Raw genomic sequence first — 19,096 nt, 5'->3', positions numbered from 1 at the left:
ACAAAGTACTTCCACAACATTTCTTAAAATACAGGGTGGTTCTTTGAATGTATGTGTTGGACCTTTGCATTCTGGACCAGTTGCTGATGATCTGTCAGTCTGCTCAAGAATCCACAAATGCATAGCTCTCAGAAATACTTGTCAGAGTTGTGACTATAAATTGTAAATTTAAATATATTAAAAAAAAGAAAAAATTAAGTATCAAATCAGGAATCAAGACAAGGCTGATAGCAGAAATAAGAAAAAACTTTGAACTATCATATCTTTGATTTAATAAAGCACTTTTCCTACAGTTGATGAATTTTGTTCATGTTTCAAAGCTTCAGCAAAAATCTTACTTGCAATTTTAGAATTTGCTCTGGTGAGATGAATAATTTCACCATTACTTGTTTAAAGCAAATATCAGGAAAAAATAAACCCTCTAGAAATTTTGGTATAGAGGTGAACAATTTATTTGTCAAGACCAACCCATGCTTTGATGTAACTGGCAGATGGTAGCAAGAGAAGCAAACATTTGAGTTAAATTGGGGAAAAGGGGAAAAGCCACTGTATTTGCTTTAAGCATGTAATCTTGGAAATAGACCTTTTCCCATTCATGTGGGTTTTTGTTTTGCCTTTGTTCCTGACTGTGTTATAATAATTATGTTAGAAAGGACAGTGAGTAGTGTGGTCAATGGTTAGTAATGTTAAGGGGTTCACATAAATGGCTCTAGTTCTTTTCAGAATTTTGACCTTATCTGCAGGGGGGAATTTACTATGGCCGGTAGAATTTGAATTGGTTTAGTTTAACCTGCATAAATTGCAGGATGGATGCTGTTACTCACAATACACAATCTTAATTTAGTTTCCCTTCATTTGTTTGAATTAAACCAATTTAGGCTATGTATTCTGAATGAACACTCCTTTACAGGCACGTAATCCACTCTCATTTGGGTGTAAATTTAGATCATCAACTAATCCAGATTAATGTTTCTCCAGAGGGGTTTGTTTTATCTGGAGTTGGTTCAACTGTCATAATGTCCAATTGAAGCAAAAAGGCGTAAATATAATGTGAAAAAGGAATATCAAAGAGCATGAAAAAACCCCACAGTTGCTGTTGTGTCAAACAAATGTTTGTCTTAAAAAGCCAGGTTGTTCAAGCAGCGGAGTGTTTACTAAAAAAGCATAATTTAGTCCCAGTAGTAAGATTGGCAGTTAGCCACATGGAAGGCCATACTGCTGATTTAAATCAGAATGATTTTACCAATTTTGCATATCATTTGTGTGTTGATTCAGGGAGAGAAGCATTGTTCACTTGCAGTTATGCTATTTTGAAAGCCACAGAAATAACCTAAAGCAAATATACTTTTCAAAGAGTATTGTCTTTGGATAAGAGGGCTTATACAAAGAGTTACATTTGTATAATTACACCAGTGTAACAATAAGCACAGTTCTAGAAAAACTCAAAGAATTGAAATAAGCTTTTAATTAGTTGTAGTAGTTGCTGATGGAAGCCATTACGGATATGATAATCTCCAAAGTACAATTTTTTATAATACTGTCTATAATCCAATTCAGCAATGATTGCTAAATCCAGAAAATTAAAAAAAAAAAAAACCCTGTCAAAATTACCAAAGACAGGGTTTTTTCCTTACCAAAGAAAGCTGTTTATAGCCTGACATAATTGTGCTTTAGAAGTATTTAATCAGAAATAATCCTAGCAATGTGAAACACATTGTAAAATGTGAAGTAGTCTGTCTGCAGTGCAACTGAAATTTAACTATCTATTTTTAACATTGTCATTTTTGGTTAATATTATTTTAATGTTATATTTTACCATAAATTAATTAAACAATTATTTAATAAGTTATTAATTAGATTTTTAAACAGATTATTAAAATTAAGTTTAAATGTAATTATACCTTGCAGCAATTGGAAACTGCTTGTGGAATATTCCTCTGAAAATGTTTAAGTTCATTAGTTCTATATTGAGATTGGTATTGGAGATTTGGGAGAGAGCAAGTTGGAAAATTAAGGAAAGCTATCCTTGAATTTTTTTCTGTACTGGAAACTGACTAAAATTTCAACGTTAGTCACTGTGGGATACAAAAACTAGTTAAGGTGCTGGGTGAGAAACACAACTTTTGCTGCATTTCTTGTTATTCTGTTAATCACTGAGTTCTGCTCTGTTTCTGCAGTGTCTGGTTAAATGGAAGCCATTCCTGGGATCTGGATGGTTTCTACTGACGCAGACTTTGCATAGCAGCTCCATCACCTCAGGAGGTTGCAATGAGTGGAGGAGGGGATCAGCCTGACATCCTCAGTGTGGGAATATTGGTCAAAGAAAGATGGAAGGTGGTGAGTATGCCTTCCTGCAATTCTGTATCTTCTTTGGAACTTGTTTTTAGAAAGAAGTGGTTTGTACTTTGAAATTAATTTGAAAATTCTTGTGAGATATATTTTGCTTAGTACTTCAATTAATTGTGAATGAGGTTTAAAACTACTTGTTTCTCTTACCCTACTTTAAAGATAAGCGATGAGGATTTAAAGTGGGTTGATTTTTTTTTTTCCTGATAAGGACCTAGGAGAGCTCTTAAATTCCAGTGTAGTGCCTGATCCAAGCACAATTGGAAGAGTACTGTTAGTATATTGAACCCAATCAGCCAATGGTTGTATCAGTCTGTTTTGGAGATCAGTCAGATGCCCTCCCCTGAAGCTAGTAGGTTTGTGAGATATGTTACTCCTTATAGGAAGATCTTTCAGGACCTTGCTGCTCTTCCTTTTGTATGTGGATTTTATGGCATAGATTTATTCTCAGCTGATTTGTATTCATTTGATTGCATGCCAGCATTGGCTTTGCCATTAATAGCTCTGTTCCCTTTTGCTGTTCATATCCTTGATTTGCATCTTGAGGGAAATAGTATCCAGTTGAAGCTATTTTTTCTGGGAGAAACAGGCTAAGATCTTGTAGCCTCTTCTCTATTCCTCTGATCACTTTGGGTTTTTTAACTTAGAAATAAAAAAAAAAAAAGGAAAAAAGAAAGCCAATTCACAATAGAACATTTAGAGTATCTGTGTGTGTGTAGTAGGCTGTGAATGGATTCTGAATTGCTTACTTTATATTACTACCTTATTTCAAGTTTTTTAGAACTGTAAGATTGAACATAAAAGATACAAATTCATCATTAATTTTAAATTCATAAGAGAAAATGATTTCAACTGTCTTGTACCCTATCTTTCTTTTAAATATACAGGAAGCTGATATTAACTTTGTGTAGGAAATCTTTGTATTTCCTATTAGGTAAGTAGAACCTAAATAGCTATCTCTGGAGTATAAGCATTTGTAAAATACCTTCTTATATTTAATCTCAATACAGCAGTGAGGTAAAAGCAGAAAGCGTAGTCTTGACTCAGATCAAATATAAAATACATTTTATATACAATCATATACAAAATACAATAGATAATAACATACTAATATATCACTATCCACAAAACCACTTAGTTGTCTGATGTGTGCAACAGTAGCTATGCTTTCTTCAGGTTTATTTTCTTTCCTATGTAATGAAGACTGCTGATAAATGTCTTCTGGAAAATTTTAAAAGTAGGCTTATATGTTTTCCAGATCAAGTATTACAAGTAGATGGCTGCCAAGTATTTCTTGTGGCTAGCTCTTCAATTTCTTTTCTTGGGTAGCAAACATTAAGGATTTCTTGATGGCATCTAAGGTGATAGACTTCCTGAATTCAGGATTTCATAGGACTGTCTCCCAGCAGTAGAAACTGAAATGCAGTTTTTGGACTTTTTTGCTGTTGAGGACCTTGTTCATTGCAGTTGTGAAAACCATATGTAAAATTTTTAGACATGAACTCCTTAAAAAAATATGTTCAATTAAATTTAATTTTAACCTAAACATTATTTAGGGTGATTCTATTTTGAAAAGTAAGCATAAAAAAATTATAAAATATTTTTTCCCCAGCGACAACCCCCTTCTCTAGTGGTATCTGTTAGCATTTGCTTTTATCCTTTGTTGATGCCTCTCCTCATGCCTCTTTTTTGCCTTTGAAACATTTATTACAATCCTGACTTGGAGAGACTTGCTTGTAATGATAATTGATTTTAGATATGTTTAAAAATGCCATTCAATATGTAGTGTAAGCAAAGGTACCAAGGTAAAACTTGTTGGAAATTGTATGCTTTAGCCTGGAAGCATATAAAGGCACAAAGAGAGAATGGAGAGAAAGAATTTGGGGTGTGAGATGCTAAATGTAAAAAGAGAAGGCTGAAAGTAATGAACAAAGTGGGATATTGAAATGCAGATGTAAACAATGTGGTCTTCATCAAGGTAAAAGATGTTGAGCAGCTGTGTCAGGAGGCCAGTATGGTTGAGTGGTCATCACCTGTGTGAACTGGAAAGCAAAATGCAAGTGAACAGAAGGTGGGAACGGGGATGGGCTGCCCAAGATTACCTTGGAAATGTTGCCTCTGTGTAATGAGTATATGGGAAAGCCAGAGCTCAGCTGGCAGTTGTGACTGATGAAGGATGTGAAAAGCAACAAGAAAAGCTTCAATAGGGATGTTGGCAGCAAAAAAACGACCAATGAAAACATGGACTCATTGTTGAATGTGTGTGACTTGGTGGCAAAGGACATGGAAAGTATATTTTTCTGCAATCCAAGAGAGATTAATTTGGGCCTGGAACTACTGAGTGGTGTAGTTATTGGGCGTATGTATGTTAATGATTCTGGTGTACTTTAGCTGAGGATATAAATTGATCTGTTTATTTTGTTACTGTAGTGGTAGTTTTGTTTGTTTTAAATTTCTTTTAAGCACACATGCAGAGAAACAATGCTTTCAGAGGCAGTGTTTTGTGGTCTGGCCATTTCTCAAAGCTGGTAAATGAAGATAGATGATAAACATGTTTACATTTGTAAGGGGGTGAGGATGGCTGTGTCACCTCTTTCCTTTTCTTCTCACCTTTTTCACCATGATCTTGTAGTATTTGTGCTTGTATTATGCTGAAAATTCATGTGTTATCTGTTATCTTCTTCTTTATTCATAGAGCCTAGGCTATTTTAAAAAATGTCTTTCCTGCTCAGTCAAATGTCTGATGGTATTGATTAGGAGACATTAGATTACTTTTCAGAATCTGAAGGTAGGTCAGCACAGCATATTGCTGCTCTCTAGAACCCTGGACAGTTTAGATGACATTTTATACAGTGTAGTCATATAATGTTAGCAACTGTATGTTTTCAGATGACATTTAGAAAACCATGTTAGTCTTAGGGTAAGTTCTTTTTTGTCCTCTTTTCTCTTTTATCACCTTTAGAATGTTAGTCAGCGTAGGCATTTTGTGAAACAACATTGACATTTTTAATATTGAAAACCAAATAAGTGTCTGTTCCCTGTGACCACTTAAAACAGAGTGAAAAAAACACCTTTTAATATTTGCTCTGAAGGTAGTGCAAACTAATTAGTATGCCATGAGCATTCTTTTTACCTCTTTCTTGCACAGATGAAACTTTCAGTGCTGGAAGTTTCCTGAGTCTGTTAATAAGAATGATATCGGTGAGTTGTAAGTGAATGTGAGTAACATTTGAGACATATATTCAAAGATAATCTTAGCCATTTATCATAATTTATGATTTAGCTGCTGTAAGTCACTTCATATAATAGAAAATACTGTCTCTTTTCAGGAAGTTCAAAAACTTGTATGACTTTATACCGTTATTATTCAGGGTGCATATTTCTGAAAAGAGAAAAAGATGGTATATTTAAAAAATGTCACTGTGCATTTGTACTTGAAGATCTCTGGGCTGTGTGTGACTATTTGAGGAAAGACTTTATTCAGCCTGCTGACTTTGCCCAGATTCATGCTGGGAATACTACTGCACTCTTCTATTATGCTATATACAATAGTGCAAATGTGGATCAGGTGTGTTTTCTTCCAAGCTGTGGTTAGCCATACCTTGGTCAATTATTCAGTAGCTCTTTTATGTACTGAAGGATATAATTATTATTTTTAAATCTATTTGTAATACAACAAGGTTTGCAGTATGACAGGCAGAACAAAGAAGTATTGCTGTTTTATTTTCTTTCTTCTCCCCTCTTTAAAATATGGTTTTGTTCTTTCTTTTTCCCCAATATAGTTGAGGAAAATAGGAGGTGGAGGATTTGGAGAAATTTACGATGCACTGGACTTGCTTACTCGGGAAAATGTTGCATTGAAGGTCGAATCAGCTCAGCAGCCAAAGCAAGTGCTGAAAATGGAAGTAGCTGTGTTGAAGAAGCTGCAAGGTAGGGCTATATCTTGGATATGTGAGAAGTAGATTGTCAATGTATCTTCTTTAAAAATAATCATAATAATATTTTTAGTAAATTCTGCAGGCTCTTGGTAAATGATTACAAAAAGTGGAATAGAAGCTCTTTCAGATTCTGAAAGTTTTGCTACACTGAAGCTTTTGTTTGAAATGGGACGAAATGAAAATAAAACAAACAATAAAAATAATTCACTTGCTGCAAAAGTCTGGGTTCAGATTTACTTTATTCTGAATCCATATCTTCTCTTTGGTTTTTGCTCTAGACTTTGTTATTCTTGTTTTTATTTTTTCTTCTAAGCTTTTTTTTTCTGTACTATGTAGCATTGAATATTTGAGGGTATTTCACATAGCATATACGTTAAGAATATTTGTTTTCTTTGCTTTGCAGGTATTGCTTGAGAATTCTAATATTGAAATAGGAAACATACTTAAAAAAATCCCCATAAGCAAAAGCCCCGACTTTGAAGTACTGTAATTCCTATGAGAAAACTACTGGCATGTAAAATCCTGAAATACTTCCAGGGTTCAGTTCTTGAACCAGACTTTGGATAATCACACTTTCTGTACCTTTAGATACTTTAATGAAGCTATCAATACAGAAAAATATGCAGTGATTTCTCTTCATTGCTTTTTGCAACACAAGATTACAGAAAGATAATTTAAACAGTGACTTTTTCTTTAAAAATTATTATTTTTAATCTGGAAGATTTTGAATAATACATGCATTTCTGTCAGCAGTCCAATTTTTCCAAACTCTTACTTTGAATAAAACAAAGTCTGCAATGACATATGGTGCTGCCTAATGTTCTGTAAAGGTCACACTGCAGCAGGAATTGACAGTCTCTATAGATTTAAGAGGGCAAGCATGTCACATGTTATTATGATGGTAACAAACTGTTCCTACGCTTTTGTCTGTTTCAAGGATTTCACTAAAACATCTAGTATTATATAACTGAGCAGGGAGATTTTCTTAGAATTTTAAAGTTTCTAGTTCAGAGATGAATAGTAAATTTCAATATTGCCAGTTGAAAGTTTGGAAAACATTTGTCAGGGTTCTTGAGAGAAATTATCCTAAAGACAGTGAGTTTTGAAGAACAAAATACTCCATAACTCCTGGTGTTTTTAAATGCTCAGAATTCATTTTTCCAAGAGTTTGTGGGTCTTTCTCTCCACACATGAGCTTGATTCTATTTTACAAAACCTAGAGTCCTTAAAATGGTATAGATGAAACAACTAAATGATAAGGAAATTAGTAGAGCTGAAAGAAAACACTGCAATTTGGTAGCACTACAATGCCAATGTATTTATGAAAACATGACCTTACATAGGACTGTGTAACTGGAGTGCATTTTAACTTTCCACTGTAAATTACAGTGTGGTAGAGTTTCAGTTAAAATACTAGAAAAGGGATTTTTTCTTAGTCAAAACTTTTTTATCTTTAGAAGTACTTGTGGAAAAAAATTGATGAAGTAATAAAATATTTATGTGTGAAAAATTGCCATAGGGCCTTATAGAAGTTATACTCTCAGTGGAATAGTTAGGAAACTATAATTCCAAATAGCCCAAGTCTTCCTCCAGAAGAGTCTTTGGTTCTGTTGAATCATGGGAAACATCTGGATAAAAAGAACAGAGCAGTGAAATATATGACCATCAGATCCACTGAGACAAATAATCCATAAAACATATAATCCAAATAAATATTTCTGTTATTTATTTCTCAGTATTATTTCTCTGAGCAAATAATAAATGGAATCTTTTGTATAATTAAAAACCAGATTTTATACGAGATCTTTAGAAATAACACTTCTTTTGACAATCTTTCTTATGAGAAAAAAATCTAAATGTATTATTCTTTATCTTAGATGTTGTTGCTCTCTTGCACAACAAAAAAAAAAAAAAAAAAAAAAAAAAAAAAAAGTTGGTGGTGATAGTAACACTATAGGTGATCTTCAGTCACTGCTGTGGAAGTTTACACTTAACACTGTTACTGCTCTGGTTTTAGACAGGCAATATTATCAGTGATCAGTAAAGCAAACTTAGTGAAGAGATGGGTCAAAGGAACCTGTTGCATTTATTGTGATTTATAATTTGCACAGATACAGTACTTTAGTTTTACATGCAGCTTTATTATCCATACTTGGAAGGGTTTTTTAATTAAATAAGGTTATGATAGAGACCATTTTATGTTTTACAGGAAATTTTTGCCCTTAGGAGCCATTTGCATTAATTTCTTTACCTTCACAAGTTTCATTATGGAAGAGCTAAAAATTTGAAGCATAGGGAAAATAAAGAAAAGTGGATGAGAATGGGGAATAGAAAACAACTTTATAAATACTTCTTAAAGATTTTTTATTTTTATTCCTAAATGAATAGAAATCAGAAGTTAGTAGAAATTAGTCTTATTTTTGACAATTTTTTTTCTTTTCATGCAGATTCAGACCAGGTGAAATTGTAAACAGTTCTTTTAGGATATTTTTGTAACAACTTTGTATTATCATACGTCCTCTGAGACCAACTTTTACCATGTTCTTCTATCCCCTTTTGGTGTGTGTGTATGTATGTATGTGTATATAGGTAATTACTCTCCTTTTCTCAATGGGTTTAGGTTCTCTTCATGCAAGGTGTTCTAGTTACATTGGGCATAGAGAGGAAGGAGTAGAATTGCCATTAAAATCCTTTTTATTTCAAATATTTGAAAAGTGTCCTCTGTAATAAGAGACAATGAGCTTGCAGTGTTGGTGAAGATTTCTTGAAGTGCAGATCTGAATTTTAAAAAATACTGCAAAGTTTGTGGAATATTATAAAGAAACAGGCTTTTAGAAGACAATAAATGAACAGGTGAGTTCTTCTAGTCTATAGTAGACCTAGGCACATTTTTAGGGTTATAAACATGCTTTTGAATGTATCTGTACTAGAATCTTACTTCACAGAAACTGTGAAACTGATATGAGAATAGAAGTTGGCAGAAGTGTAGGTATGCACTATTTCTCACCATTCTTTACTTTCAGCAAGTTTTGAAATTAAAACAGTGTGGTCATTATTGCAGGGGTAAAATGAGTAATAGCTATGTGGTATAATGAAGTATATAAAAATAGTATCTTTGTATATGGTACAGTGACTAATGAAAAACTTCAAAGAACTTCTTTTTAAGTCTCCAAGCTAGCAAAACATGCTGGAATATGTGAGTAATTGTATGACTTCTCTCTTAATTATGAAGGAGGACTAGGCTCACTGATACGGCCATTTGTTACAAATTAGTCATCAATTACATCTTAATTTTTCTTCTCCCTGCTGTCTCCTAATTGTTGTTGCAGAATATTGTTTAACTCTTTGAGTTCTTTATTTTTGCTTATTTTTAAAAAAAAGAAATCTGCTGCAACAGATGGTTGTTTTGTTTAACCATGTTGTTAGGCCATCTGTTCCCACAGTCAGATGGGAGAAGACAGATTTATCACATCTCACTCAGTGAGAGTGAGACTCACTCAGTTGGTTTCTGTCTCACACAACCTTACAGACTTCTCCCTCACTCATTTACAGCTCTGGAGCATAATTTAGTGATGGGCTGTGTCTGGTGTAGGCTGCAAAGCTGCTGTAGTGCTACACTGCAGCAGCCTGAGGAATGGCACACAGGCTTAGCACCCTCCCTAGGAGATTTTTCAAGGGCAGAGTTGTTCCCTGCAGCCTGTTAACATCATCTTCTTGCCCTGCAGCTCAGCAGTGTAGCTCACAAATGTGAGAAAATACTGTTTTCCTGCTGAGGAAAAGGTTGTAGTAGGTGTGTATAGCCCCAGTGGAGTGGTGGAGGATCATTCTATTTGAATAAGATATTTAAGTTCTACTTCTGTCCTTCCTCTTTTCTCAATTTTATATAGAGGTTTCTAGGAAATTTACCACAAAAAATTAGTTGGTGCTCCAGTCAAAATGAGATTTCTCTGACTAAACTGAGTTTTAGACATTTACTGAATTTGTCAGATAAAATCTGACTAATATATGTTTCTCTGAAGATGTGGCTGTAAAATTAATCATAAATATTTGAGATGAGACTTCATTAATGGAAACTACAGCAATGAATATACAAAATTTCATCTTGATAAATTTGCTACTAATCCTTTTTCTTCATAAAATTATACTGTCTGTAATATTGCCTATCTCACTTGAACAAATGGGTGGAAGGAAAAAGTGGAGGAAAAATGGTGATGCTTAAAGTTTAGCACTTACATTTCAGCACTTACTTTTTTATGCAGAAATATAGAGATATCTTTTAAAATAAATTATTTTGATGAATCCTGTCAGATTTTCTTTGTTTAAAAGAGCCTACCAAGCTGTTTTAATTGGATGTGGCAGGCAGCTTCCTGAGGAAGCAAGAAACAGGCAGCCACTTTTCTGTCAAGTGAATTGAAAACACTTAGAAGCTGTAGGTTCAAGTTTTAGGGTTTTGATGGAGCTACAAGTGCAGCAGTAGCAAAAAGACCCCTCAGATCTATGGCTAGACATTATGGTGTTTTGAAAATAGTAATGAATAGGGTGGGGGTTCCCTGATTACGGCATTCTCATAATCCTAAGGGTAAAGAAATTCATGATAGAAATACTTGGTGACAAATTTTACACATTTTTAGCAACCACTTGAGATCATCAGCTTTCTGTTGGCTGTAGCTTCCATTGGTGTGAGCAAGGAAGGTAAATGGCCTGAGGAACTTTAATCCTACAGTTCCCTGTTCTGTCACAGAGTGGGATCATAAGGGGTTCACAGCTTTTCTCCAGTCAATGAACACTGGTACCAAAATGACAAAAGGTTTGCATTCCCATTCTGTTTCTAGCTGCAGCTTTTGGCTTGCCTTTTTCTCTGTATTTACCTGGACAATCTTCTGCTTTGATTTACAACTGCAGGATAGCAAGGAGATTATTTTTGACCTGTCTGCTCTGCAGTTTGCTCCTAGGACAGGAGGAGGCTTTAAAGAAAATCAGCTTAAACAAAATTCTGGTTTTTTTTTCCCTGTTTCAGTATACCTGAGCTGAATTTGTCTTTTGTAGCTAAACAGCAAGGATTGTGTTCTAGAGAAAGATATTAATAAATTAGATTAGTTGAATTACATTTTCTATGTATTTTTAATATAAAACATAACTCTCAAGTAGTACTACCGTTTTCTTTCATCGTGGCATCCACAGCTTATAGAAAAGAGGAATATTGGCTAGGAATATTTTCTGTTACAAACCATTAGACTCGTAAGAAAAGAACCTTTTCCAGTCTGAAATGCCTTCAGTTTGTGGACATTTAGGCATGTTGTCATGCATGTTTTCTTATGGAAGAGTGAGAGCTGTGGTTATGGGAGAAAGCTTCTCTTTAATTGCAGGTAGAACTAACTTTGGTTTTATTGTTGTTGAACTGCATGAGGCTCAGTTTATTATTTTACATATTTTCCAGTAATTTCCTAGCTATTTACAGGAGTAAGCCACAAAATTTCATTATTATTGGCTAATTTGCTTCTTTTTCTCTTAGGAAAAGATCATGTCTGTAGATTCATAGGATGTGGACGGAATGACAGATTTAACTATGTGGTCATGCAGTTGCAGGTTAGTGTATCAAAGTGCTCAGTATTTGCTTGTCTGTTTAGGTTTATTAGCCAAGTGTATATGAAAATACCAGTGAGATTTTAGAGGATGCTAAACAAGCAAAGAAAAAACAAACCCCAAAGATCACAAATGCATTGTAGTAAGTGAACGTAAATTGAGCATATCCTTATGTCTTTTTCCTTTTATATCCTTTCCATAATTCTCTCAAAAAGGAGAAGACTTGCATGGTGAGAAAGAACTGACTGTTGGAGGAGTGAACTATGATGTCTTCTGAGATATTTTACATTCCTTTTAAGTCTTCACTTGAAGATAGTCTAAAATGTATTATATTCGTCTCTGTATTTTATTGGCTTTTTTAATAAAAATGAAAAATTATCCTATGCAAGTAAAAGAAAACGCTTCAATTTACTAAAAGACTTGTTCATTTAAAAGGAATAAAATAGGTGCTTAGCACTTAGAGTTATGGGGTTAATGTCCTTTGTCATCCTGGTGAATATGAATACTGAACAAAGTGTTCTAGTTCCTACTGTTGTTCATCTGTTATTTTAGAAGAACAACAGTTCTATGATGTCATGAGGTTGCATTTCCTACATAATATATTTTTCATCTGTTTGATGTAATGTGTAATTAAATTACCTACTTTTCCTTAAAGAAGTGAGTGTGAAGAAGTCTTCATGAGCATTTTATCATTGGCCTTTTTTAAGTGTGACAAAAATACAATTTTAAGTAATAGTGTTTGTACTGGTCTTCTAATAGGGATTAATTTGTTCCATGTTTTTAGGAATAGAAGGGTTCTAAGTTTGTATTTCCAAAAACAAATTCTAAATTTAGTGTTGGAGATACTTGTGGACATACAGTCATTAAATTTAGGTGAGATCTATTACCTTTGAATGTGAAAATAGGTATTGAGAGTATTTCATGTTAATCATGAACAGCTAAAGAAGAAGTAGGAAGTGTCTGTGAATCTTGGTACTAGTATTTTTTGAATGAAAATGTCCTTTTAATTTTTTCAGGGTCGGAACTTGGCGGACCTGCGTCGTAGCCAATCTCGAGGGACGTTCACCATTAGTACCACTCTGCGGCTTGGGAAGCAGATTTTGGAATCTATTGAAAGTATTCATTCTGTGGGATTCCTGCACAGGGACATAAAACCAGTAAGTCTGCCCATTAAATCAAAACAGGCAAGCAAGATGTGGTCATTAGATGGCTGCATAAGTAAGAATAGCTTCTATACTAGATGCTAAAATGCAAAAATGAGAAGGGATGGAAAATTGAATGCTTAATCATCAGATACTGCAGATTTTTTTTATTAATTAATGTTGGATTGCAACAAGAGTAACTTTGGTATTTTTCAGTCTTTGTCTCCAGTTTAAGCCTCCTTGCAATTTGCTGTAGTTAAAACTTCCAACCCTTATCTTTAGCATCGTGTAACCAAGAGTCTTTGCCATGAGATATGACATAATGTGCTTGACTAATGGCAATTAATATTGTCATATGATTAATCTAAAAGAATAGATACTAATTGTAGAGTATATTTTTAAGTCCTTCAATAGCAGTTTTCATGTATTTAATATATTTTCAACAAACAAGAAAATGAAAGACAGACGGTATGAGAAAACTATTTTTTATTGTGAAATTCTTATTAGATCTATTGTTAATAGGTTAATATGAGGAGAGTGCCTTCCTGATAATTTCATGCTTTTGTTCTTACTATTTTCTATTTTTCTTTGAATTTATTCCTGAAATTCAATTACCTATTTTTGATATTGCTCTGTATGACAAATATCATTAGAACTCTGAACTGTCAGAATTTGTAAATGAGGAAAAAATAAGCAAATCTTTGTGTTTTCAATAGATGCAAATATGATTTGTTATATCTGACATATATTGCTAAGTTTCCTGTCAGCTGAATGATGCTTACATAAAACTTCGAGCAAGTTTCTGCACATTAAGAAAATTTCATTTGCATCACTTCTTCCTGGCAACTTTTTATAAAACTTGTATTCTCCCTGACCCATCCCTACTTAAACCTTCATTTAATAGGAAAAGAGCATACAGGCAGTGAATGTCTAGTGAAATTGGTGAGAAAAAATTATCTGGAGCTAACTGTGCTTTGTGCTGAACTCAAATCTTTAAATCCTTGGTTGTTTTTTTTCCTTGTGACCAACAAGACAATGCTGAAATTCTGTGAGTAGGTGACATGATTGGAAGATTCTTGCTAAAAATTAATATATTTTACATGATAAATTAAGATTAACATCTCTTTGGAGAATGTAGGCCACTGTTCAGATATGCTAAGTTGGATGCCTGTTTCTCTTAACATTTTCTTCAAATTTATTGGGAGTTCAGTAGAAGTGAAAACATGGAAGGAAAGACAAAGAAATAGGATATGAATTTTCTGGTTGGGTTATTGCATTAATATGTGAACATATTGACACTTGTGTGTATTCATCTATTATCTGTCTCTATTTTTTTTCTTCCTAGTCAAACTTTGCAATGGGACGTTTTCCAAGCACCTGTAGGAAGTGTTTTATGCTGGATTTCGGCTTAGCACGGCAATTTACCAACTCATGTGGGGATGTCAGACCAGTAAGATTTTTTTTACAGTTGAAACCCAAATTCTTGAATGTGGTAGTGTGCTGTCTTTTCTTCTGGAGAGGTGTGAGAGTTGCATTGAACTGGTAACTGTTGTAAGCTTGACAAACACCATCCCCAGTCAGGAATGCCGTATGATTTATAAATTGTTTGAAGATTGGCAGTAGGGAATGAGTCAGGTTTCTGGTTTTTGGCTTGAGACAGAGGTGTACATCTAAGATATTTTGGGATAATCTCTCATTTGGTTTGGAAAATCAAGTGATAAATAGGTCTTCATTAAATATCAGAAAAATGTACCAGAGCTGAATTTCACTTGCTGTTTTATGTTGCATTTAGAAAACCCCAAAACCCAACAACAACAAAAAACTGAGGAGAAAATGTAAAATCAGACACTAAACTGAATACATATAATCTGGAAGAGAAAGTCTGAATGACTAAAACTGTGATACAACACTATATGATACAAGGGGACATAAATAAGTGTAGTTGTTGTATTTCCAATGCAATGCAATCTGAAGAAGATTGTAGGTAAAAGAATATCAATGAAGAAATTACATTCTTAGGCAAGTAGAGCCTACCTAATTCACAGGTGGGCAGTTAGTTTCATTAATTCCAAAGTTTGAAAATGGGGAAGCCATTGCCATTGTACATGCTAATGTTTAAAGGAGACATTTTCTTTATTAAGTTAGTTTAGTTTATGTTTTAATGGGAACACCAAATAATGTAGTAGTCAATATTGTGTAGCATATTTATAAATATGATGCAAATTGAGTGGTAAAAGCCATCTCGATTTCAGGATTTTCACTCTTATTTTGCCTAAGAAGTTGGAAAGTGGCAGATTTTTATGTGCAGATTGTGATGTATGTGAGTTAGTAAGATAAATTAGTGGGGTTCTGCTGTACTCTATTCCTTCAGCTGTAATGCTGGACACTGCAATGAAAGCAAAGAGCAGGGGAGACCAACAGAGTGCTCCTGTTGGAAAGGTGAGATGAACATTTTAAGTAGTTTTATTTATTTTTTTCATTTCTCAGCATTCTTGTTGTGTTCTATGTGTTTGGCTGCTTATAATGTTTTTTGAACTGACCTCTAATTTCAAAGCAAAAATAATTCCCAAGATTCCCTCTATATACACACCAAAGGTAACACTTCCATAAAAAATAAATTATAACAGAAAATTCAATATTTTTTATATTCTTTCTTTTGCAAAAACTACCTCTCACCTTTTGTTTTTCATTGCAGTGCCCTACAATGTAACTGAAGTAATTCTTCAATTGAAATTGTTTAGAAGTTTTTGACACTATAATCAATATTTTTAGAGTGCAGTGATGGTAGGGAAAAAAATAGTGGTTTTGTTTGTATGCAAATGGTTAGTTAGAAATGGTTTTTGGATAGCAAGCAGTGAAAGGCCAAACTGTTGGCCTTGCTTACCAAGAGTATTTATTCATATTTTCACTAAATGTGCTATGTGCTTCTCCTTAAGGCTGTGCTTCTAAGCTTCATTAACTTTCTTCTGCAGATACTTCATGTAATGCAGGACAATGCATGTTCTCCAAAAGCATAATATTCTCTTCATAAAAACATGTTCCATAGTTAAGGTTGACTATTAGCTTTTTATAACCCTAGTTTTGCTTTCCCTGTTTAATTGTCTTTATCTCAAACCAGGAATTTCCTGGCTTTTCCCCCCATCTTGCTACTGGGGAGTGGGGGGGTGGCTGGGTGGGGCTTGGTTGCTAGCTGAGGTTAAACCACATCGGGCTGTTGTTAGTTGTTTGTTATAGACAGATTTGGAGGGAGGGTTCCTTGTTAGTCTATTCTCTTCCTGAAGCGTTATGAATTCTCCTTAGACTTCTTAACTGAAAGAATGGTCAAGGCAGAGAACTTAGAACAAGAAATCCATTCTTGAAGATGATCCAAACTAATTTCAGGCCGTTTTTCTGTACTGAAGGATCCCCCAGAGTTGCCTGTCATTTCCTAGAACATCTCAGTGTTTTCAGAGATCTTCGTCGTCTTTGCACTACCCATCTTAATGTCAGACTCCGTGGTGATTTAACAACATTAAAACCATTCTGCCAGGGAGTCCATTCAGCTGTACCTGCTTCTGTCTATATACTGTTTTGAAAAATGCAGATTTAATATAAAAAGCTTTTCAGAAAGTAATATTTAAAAAAAAAAGATTTTAAACACTCATAGTGCTTACTGTGTTTATTTTGGAGTGTCACATATGGACTATCTGAGCCCATTTCACTTTTTGTTCTCCATGGGATTTGCATTAGCATAATTTTGCACCCGTGGATTAGGTTATCTACAATCACCTTTGGCTTGCAGCAGCCAGATGACATTAAAACTGATTTTGAAAGGAAAAAAAAAAAGTCAAGGACATATATTGTAATTTATCCACCAAGAATAAAACAGAATCTAAGTAATTGCTTCGCTAAGTGTTAATGCTGCCTTTATTCTCACATTTTTCTATCCATCAGAGTCCCTTCTTCATGAAAAGTTTAAGCTTTTGAAGCCAGTAAGCAGCAGCAGTCTTCATGTGAACTACTGCTGCAGGATGCACTGATTTTTACATAACTGACACAATTCAGAAGGGAAACAGATAATTCTTGAGAATAATCAGTTAGGTTTTCTTCACAGATTACCTTGGGAGCCTAAACAATGATGTGTTGTTTGGGTCATCCATTCCATCTGGCCCAAACTTTCAATACCAAGAATGACATGGAGTTAAAGAGTAAAGGAGTTCAATGAGCTTTTAAAAGTGGATATAAATTGCTGTAAACATAGAAGCATGTTTTGTGTTTGTAAAACCTAGTATCAAATTTCTTCTTTATTCTTCCTGATTTCCCTGCTACTTCTGTCATTGCCTTTTTTGCTTTTTAACAGAATCTTTTCACACACCACAGCTGAAATAGACTTTTATAGCCTCTCTCTAGAACTGCAGAATTTCCTCATCCAGTAATATCAGAACTCTTTTTCAGAAAAAAGTTAAATAACACATGTCCAGGATATTGTAGCTGTCTTTTTTCTCTTTCATCCTCTTCCCTACAAAGGGAATTCAGTGCTCTAAGCTTATTTTTACACAACCACTGTGTTGGTAGTAATCTGTTGTTAAGCTGGTGAAAAGGGATAAAATTGGTTATAAATGTAATACAACAACTATTAGAAAAGAACTAGTTCTTTCTGGTATTCTGTAATCATTGGGACTATAATTTCAAATTTAACTTTTTCCTTACAGGAAAATATTGTCCCTCTTAATAAAGAGGGGTAAAAGGTCATTTCAGGAAATTACAGGAAGGAGTATTTTGAGGGACAACTTTACATAATGAAAATATGTTCAAGCTTTATTAGTCTGTCCCAGTGTCTGAGCATACTGTCAAAAGGAAATGCCTTTATTGCTCATCTGAAGGATCCAGAGTTTTACATTCTCTTGGGTTATTCACTTAGCAGAGACAGTTTCCCACTTGTTCCAGATATTAGCCTTAAAATTAATTTGTCGTAGTTGCAGTTTTCTTCTTGTAGTATCATTTTACTATAGTGGTCTAGTGAGTCTTCAAAACTGAAAGAAAAAGGTAAAGCATAAAGGAAAAACAAGGCTTTGCACAGTTTTTCATGCTACAGATAGTATTACTATCTCAGAATTACTACTGTAAAATAAAACCCTTTTAACAGCTATTTTTGACATCGATTCATTTCACCAAAGTTGCCCTGTCTTCCAGCTGTCTGAATGACTATGCTTGTGAGCTGACTTCAAGGAGAGAGGGATATGTCTGTTGTATTCACTAATAAGATATTTGTAAAATGTATAAACATGCTGAAGAGAGTAGTGAAGAGTTGCAGTTAATTAAGTTGAATGATCTGATGCTATTACCTGGCTAAAACTTAAAAATCAGAAACAAACATTTATTGCATTTTGTATGTTTGTGGAAGATGAATGAAAGTTAACAGCTTCTGATACTAAATTCTACATGGTGGGAACAAGACTAGGATGCAGGTATTTGGGGTACATGTAGAATTAAATTATAGAATGGAGGTTGATAAGGAACTACTATTTGGTAGGAGGAGCCTTCTCTGGGAATGGAAAGGATCAGAAGAGAGAAAATTGAGTGTGAGAGGAACAAAAACTGCTGGGGATGATGTAGGCTGTTAAAACAAGGAAGGATGAAGCACATGCAAGCAAATAAATTGTTGGAGAGAGGAAGCCAATAAATGAACTAATGGTGTAGATAAGAATTGATTACTGCAAAGCAGGGTAATTAGAATTTAATTGTAGGGATACTCTAATCATCAGGCAAATACATTTAACAGCATGCAAATTTAGTATATTTATGAGATTCATAGTCTGCTGTGTATTGCTTTTTGAGGGTGTAGTACCTAACATTTTGTTTGCTATTGTTTTAGAGATAGCTGAAGTAAGTACTAGCGTATTTTTGGTTTTTTAATGGAGGCAAAGAATAAATGATTCTTTTTGCATGTAAACCTAACTTCATGCAGCCATCAATTTCCATGTCTCTGTTTACATGCTGAAAATGGAAAGTGAGGGTGTCAGCTGTGGTACAGAAATAGAAAACCTTGAGGGACAAAATGCGAAGGACATTTGCATTCTTAACATCATCAGTACTGCAGCCAGCTCT

General features: G+C 34.2%; 1 protein-coding gene across 3 annotated transcripts in view; it reads left to right on the top strand.

Annotated features, from left to right (window-relative positions):
• The window catches only part of TTBK2 (tau tubulin kinase 2), an 81,673-nt gene that overhangs the window by 19,525 nt on the left and 43,052 nt on the right, over positions 1 to 19,096 (top strand). For 2 of the 3 annotated variants that reach the window (XM_030240599.2, XM_030240598.2), the window contains exons 2-6: positions 2,178 to 2,337; positions 6,129 to 6,276; positions 11,797 to 11,870; positions 12,884 to 13,024; positions 14,355 to 14,459. In XM_030240599.2, coding sequence (XP_030096459.2) covers positions 2,269 to 2,337; positions 6,129 to 6,276; positions 11,797 to 11,870; positions 12,884 to 13,024; positions 14,355 to 14,459 — 537 coding nt within the window. In that variant the 5' untranslated portion in view covers positions 2,178 to 2,268. Of the gene's footprint in view, positions 1 to 2,177; positions 2,338 to 6,128; positions 6,277 to 11,796; positions 11,871 to 12,883; positions 13,025 to 14,354; positions 14,460 to 19,096 lie in introns of those variants that run through there. The other variant, XM_050974996.1, reaches the window with a different exon arrangement.

This window comes from Serinus canaria, chromosome 5, assembly GCF_022539315.1.
Source record: "Serinus canaria isolate serCan28SL12 chromosome 5, serCan2020, whole genome shotgun sequence".
Lineage (NCBI taxonomy): Eukaryota > Metazoa > Chordata > Aves > Passeriformes > Fringillidae > Serinus > Serinus canaria.
The sequence above is the reverse complement of the archived record's forward strand: the minus strand, read 5'-3'. Positions and strand labels throughout refer to the sequence as shown.